The following is a 6282-nucleotide window of genomic DNA, read 5'->3' as shown; positions in this document are numbered from 1 at the left end:
GTATAAATTACAAGATCACATCAATATTATTATTTCTTCTAGATTTAATATTTTGCATGTTCAGACAAAGCCATGGCTTTTGTCTAAATGCTACATCTTTAGCTATTTCTTATTAGCATGCTGAAGACTTGTTCATTTTCCATAGGATGACAGTCAGTAGAAATCTTGGTTCGCTGTATTTCCATTTAATCTATTCAAAGCATCTAAAACCTGACAATGTTTATGGTTCACCAGTCTTATATAATCTCTGGTCATGCGTATGTGTTTGTTGATGAAACTAACATTTATTGTGGATCCCCCCCCCAAGAAATCACGATTTGTTTTATAAACTTCCATGCATGTKGGTGAGAGCCAGTTACAGGTACATCGCGTGCAGATGCTTTGCTCTATCATCCATCTGTGATGATTCAGAGTTTCTATAAGTTGACATAACAGGAACATCCTTTGTTTCTTTAAACAACAGATTGAAGTGGGTTGTGTTGACGTAAGATTTGACACTACTGGGAAAATGACTTGTAATATGTTGGGAAATTCTATTTTAGTCAAATATAATTCATTACAGTTGGTTTTAATGTCATAAAATTTCCAATCTATTGACCTTTTTACTGATCTGATAGTTTTCCGATTAGCGACTGAAACACTGGAATTTAATTAGTTTTTCTGACCTTTGAAGTTAAGTTAAAATATGTGATTTTAATCAGCTTTGCTTTTATTTGTTTCTCTCATTAGGTGTATCTCATCAACGTCACGTACTCAGACTCCACTTCCCATGTCATCTACAGGAGATACAGCAAATTCTTTGACCTGCAGGTATGTTACAAAATAACAGATTTCGTTTTGGCTGAGGTCAGTGTGACCTTCTGAAGCGTCTCTCTGCTCAGCTGATGTAGGCGCAGCAGTGAAAGGGCTCCTTTAGGATGCCTGTGCAGAAATAGGAAAATTGGGGAAATCCAGTCACCAGATTCAGGAAAAGCATGACCTCAGTTAGAATGCAGAATGCTGCATGGGGCTCAGTCCTCAACACATTCTTTTGTCTTTTTTTTTCTTTTTTACCCAAATGCATCCAGGAAAATAGCTGCAATTCCTGGACCTGAACCTAATGCATGTGACACTTTGCTGTTGGGATCATAATCAATCCATCCTTCTGTGTTGCCCTAAATTTGAAATTTTAAAGCTTTCCTAGAATAGCGAGAACTTTTCTTTGTGAAAAAAAAAAAAAAAAAACAGTTTCTGGCTTTTCTCTGATAGCCTCCCTTCCAGACTTGGTTCTGCACTTTTGTGACTCTGATGAGCTGGTTGCAGGAAACGCTTTGTTCTCTGGTCTCTCGCTAATAGCCAGGAAAATTCAGCCCTGGCCTGTTTGATTGAAACAGAGCTCCTCTCCTGACTGTGTAAACATTAGTCATGTCCACAGAGTTCCCTGCTGCTGATGTGTGTTTGTCTGGCACTGGTAATCCCTGAAGAACAACAGTCTGCAGCTGTCCATACAAAATAGATTTTTCCCCCTCCTACATGAACTTTATTGTATGATTTCTTCAAATGCAGGAAATTGATGAAAATAATCTAATTCCTGTTATTTAATCAGTAAGTACATTTACACACGTCTGGTTAATTTACAAAAATGCCAGAGATTTAACTCCCAATCATGTTATCTGAGTGTTTTTCTTGAAAATTTAATGGTAAAACTATTATTTCAAACCATCCATTTATTGCAGAAATCATTATTTTGTGTGTGTGTTGCACCTTGCACTAATTATTGCAATTTAAATATGTGATGTGGATGTGATCTACATCAGTTTATGGATAATGGTAAGATGAATCAGAAGCTAGATTGGGACCTTGTTTGCATTAATGAAGGGGTTGGCTCTAATCTGTCATGATGAGCTAAAAAAGGCAAAGCTCTCAACTTACTGGTCCATCTACTGTACATTCCAACCCTCACCTATGATCAGGACAGAAATAGAGTGCCAATTGCTCACCTTAGTAGTAAAGCGAGGAGCCTTATTGTCAGGGGGAGCTTGGAGTAGAGCGGCATTGAAAAGACTTGAGGTGGTTCAGATGTCTGATTAGAACCTGGTTGCCTCCCTTTGGAGGTTTTCTGGTCATGTCCCACTGGGAGTAGAAGGGCAAATCTAGTTCTGCTAAAGGGATCTTGTATTTACTCTGGTTTAAGAACATCTTGGGATCCCCCAGGTGGAGCTTGAGAGAATTAGTGAGGAGAGGGATGGCCTTATTGACCGACCACAGATAAATGGCAGAAAATGGATAGTAGGGGTGTAAATCACCAGCTTTATCACGATACGATATTACATCGATATGTTTGGATGACGATTCRCTATTTCTTGATATCACAAAGTCTGTCASGATATGATTTMWATTCAGATCAATTCACATGTCTGTAATCGATAAAATGCGATATCATWTGCCCATCTAACACAATGACTGTGTTAGATGGGCATATGATATCGATTCCCATCGAGCATATGATGACGATATAGATCGATATTTTCATTTTGCCTCGATATAACTGAATCATAAGCCATTCAAATCGATATWTCGATATAGATCGATGTATTGTTACACCCGTAATGGATAGATGGATAGATTTTGGATAATGTAAAAATATATCAAGGTGAAYAAAAATGACACAGTAATGAATTGCATTGCACCATGTCTTTTTAAGATTCAAATAATCTCAAGCAAAAGTTAATWTTCTGTGCCTTTTCCCCCAATACCTTTTAATGTGTCATTTGCTTTTCATTTGATAGAAATAATTTTGAATATGTGTATAAAATTTACATTGGTCAGCTACAGTATTTTATTTAGAGTCTTCATAGCAAAGGTAATGTTTTTATACTGTATTAAAGGAGACATATTTTGCTTTTAAATCCTTTTTTATTTATTTAAATCATTCAGTTGTGGTCTGGGACTGCAATGCTTTGGTTTTAAATCCGCCCTTGTTGTAACTCCACAAGCCCCTAATTCACTCCTTTTCTAAGGTGTGTCTCATATCAACTTGTTTTGATGCTATCTTTTTAAATTCAAACGTGGCACTTCACACCCCGCCCCCCTCCAGCTTTCAGACCGATCCATTCTAGTTTGGTAGCAGAGGTACAACTATCAAGTGGCCCAGAAATCCTTTATTTGCAAATTAATTAAAAGATGTCAACAACAGAAGATTTATCCACCCAGCCTTACATGTTGGAGCCGGAGTCCTAGAAGTCCTGACCTTATTTGACAGTTCTGCTGCAAAACCTGTGACGCATAGTTTAAAAAAAATCATAGAAAATAGAGAAAACTGTACAGGTTAAAAAATATGATCCAAACAGAAAAAAAAWATATCTACACAACACTGGGAGAGACTAAACTAAACGTTTCTGCACTCCTAGAGACTCCAAGTACACAACTAAATATATTTAACGTCTGAAAAATGGATTTTGCATGATATATCACCTTTAACAAAATGCTGAAAACATGCATCATTTTAGAGCAGTTTTTAAAAAAAAATCATAAAACCAGGCTTGACTTAAAAACAGCATCAATAATCAGTCAGTGCTTTACATCTTGTTTTATAAAACTCTTCGACAACGATCGGCAGGCTGACTGTTTGTCTTTTAAAGATGGGAAATCAATTTTTATTGCTCTGTGGTATTCCAAAGCTGCACTTAGTGTTAATGCTTCAGACCTCATATATTGCAACTAGCAGAATTCATAATGACTCCTTTGGTAGCAGTTAATATTAATAATAACAACATTAAWAATAGTTATATTATAAAGACCACATCATTGTTTTATTGGAGCTTTTGAGCACACACACATTTAAGGCTCTTTTTAAAAGGCACCTCACTCAAGGACTGAGATGCTTCATCTGTGATGTATGAACGATCAGAGAGCTAAAGGGCGGACTGGTCTGCACAGCCATTTCGTCGAGCTGTTTCATGAAAGAGCCTTTGTTCTTTGCAGCAGATTAGTGCTGAGCCTGACCATTCTTAAGCATAATTCCTAAAGGAAATGGTTTTGACCTCTGCATGTTTGACGTGAGCAAAAGTGGACTGGTSAGTGTGCCAGACTTGTGAGGTTTTTCCTTCTGTCACCCTTTAACCTCAGTGGATGTAGCACAGAGTGCCACAGGAGGGTTGTGAATTGTGCAAGCTGGCCTGGTTTCCTTTTTGGACACAGGCTACTTCAAAAATGCCTTGGTCATCATTTATTTTGGATGGTAGAATCATACGGGTATCAGCTCTGCTCTGTCTGTGTTACCATTGTCTGACCTATCTTCTTGATGAATGTTAGGGGTTTAAAATGGTGTTTTTAAGCAAAAGGTACAGGCTGATGTTTSAACCTATAGTTAAGAATAGTCTTTAAATTCAAATGTTATTGAAAAGATGACACTGCCCTCTTTACTCTTACACTTCTGATGAAAAGGTCTGAAGCTGACCCAGCAGACCTACTTCACTAACACACTCCAGTTGCTGAGTGAGATATTTGGATTTGTTATAATAGTAACAGCTAGGGATGGGTACCAAATTTGATACTTTTATAAGTACCGACCTTATTCTGTTGGTACTGAARTAATGCATTGGTTTAGGCACTGATTTAAATTACATACACATGGAATAGTCTATAGAAGTAGTAAAGATTGTTAAATGTGACTGTTTTGCTTAACTTGATTTCGTAAAGTAGATACATGCCTGAACACAAATTCAACACATAAATAATGGTTTATCRTCATGAGTACAGTATTATTTTTGTCTAGAGGCGCGACTCCCAGAGAGTAGAAACCCCTTCCTGATGACGTAATAAAATAGGCGGGGTCATGCCTGGAAGTGCTCTGTTATCTGAAACCACTTCAGAGCTCCGTCTGAACTTAGCTCGAAAGCCTCACAGCTCCTGGAGTAAAACTCACCGAACAGGCCGCGTCTGAATTATCTGGTGAATCAGTTATCTTGTGAGCACGACGTTTGCTTGTTCAAAGTAAAAGTACCGCCACTTTCTTTATTTCATCTGCCATTAAACAGAGACCGGCAGAGGGAAACAACAGAGGCTCTTCCCGACAGTCTGAACGTGTCTGACCTGAAAGAGCACAAGCAGCCAACTTGAAGTGTTGGACKCGTTTTGGATGCTCAAAACGTAGCTTGAATACCTTTTATTTATTTTAACTCCATCCCCTTTTTGCTTATTTGATTTAAACTCATTTGTCTTCCATGGACCTCCATCACAGAATTTTTCTAGCAGGGAAATGACGTCAGTAGAAATACATTGGAGCTGGATTTTAATTTGTGCAATAAGAAAACACTGCGTTAGTTGTTTTCAAGAGTTTTCACTTTAAAGAAATTTGTTMAACAACTGATGTTACAATACAAAGAGTTGGATGTTGTCTTGATATTTGTTAAATTTTATATATTGAGAAATAAATATGTCAAATTAAAAAAAGTTTATTATTAGAAAGACAATACACACATAGTACCGAAAATTGGTATCATTGAGTACCGGTATCGATTATCAGCCAGGTATCGGATATTGGTCCCAAATTGATACAAATGTCAAACGTACCCATCCCCAGTAGCAGCTGGTATTGAATTGCAAGCCTCAAACAAAATTGAGCAACCAGAAGAATTTTGAAAAGCTTTCCAACTTTCTATTCCATTTACAGTATGTTTTTATCACTGTACTTCTGGTCTGTGTCTGAACATGTTACTGTTGTGTTGTCCAAACAAGAGCAGTTACTCTTTGGTTCCTCTGCAGKGGCTCTATGAAGCTTTGACTTGTGGCTTTWTGCTCAGAACAGAAAAGKCTGGCTTTAGCAGTTTTCCCATCAATTTGTTTGCAATTATATGATCAGTAATAYATGCTAATTAGATCATGCTAGTAGCCTGTTAGCCACTTCAATAATTCAACTTTGAGCCTTTACCAGGCTCTTTCTCTTAAATCCATCAGGTTAACCTTCAAGTCTAGCCTGGCCCTTGCCTTCCTACGCAGTTCCGCTCAATTCTAGTTTCCCTTCACTGCTCCGTCTGGGATTTCTCCCATAGACAAGGATTTCGCTGGCAGATTTTTAGCTGAACCAATCAGAGAACAGAACGTTGATTTTCTGCGCATTGTCTGCTTGTAGTTTATTTTACCTGGGCCAATCAGAGAACAGAACGTTAATTTTCTGCGCATTGTCTGCTTGTAGTTTATTTTACCTGGGCCAATCAGAGAACAGAACGTTAATTTTCTGCGCATTGTCTGCTTGTAGTTTATTTTACCTGGGCCAATCAGAGAACAGAACGTTAATTTTCT

The 6282-nt window shown here is 37.7% G+C and overlaps 1 protein-coding gene across 2 annotated transcripts in view; it reads left to right on the top strand.

Annotated features, from left to right (window-relative positions):
- Positions 1-6282, top strand: part of LOC106513395 (SH3 and PX domain-containing protein 2A) — a 75805-nt gene that overhangs the window by 12574 nt on the left and 56949 nt on the right. For both annotated transcript variants that reach the window (XM_014002204.1, XM_014002211.1), the window contains exon 2: positions 730-810. In XM_014002204.1, coding sequence (XP_013857658.1) covers positions 730-810 — 81 coding nt within the window. The remainder of the gene's footprint in view (positions 1-729; positions 811-6282) is intronic.

The sequence above is a fragment of the Austrofundulus limnaeus genome, unplaced genomic scaffold (genome assembly GCF_001266775.1).
Source record: "Austrofundulus limnaeus strain Quisiro unplaced genomic scaffold, Austrofundulus_limnaeus-1.0 Scaffold0, whole genome shotgun sequence".
Lineage (NCBI taxonomy): Eukaryota > Metazoa > Chordata > Actinopteri > Cyprinodontiformes > Rivulidae > Austrofundulus > Austrofundulus limnaeus.
This window is presented reverse-complemented; position numbering and strand designations above follow the sequence as displayed.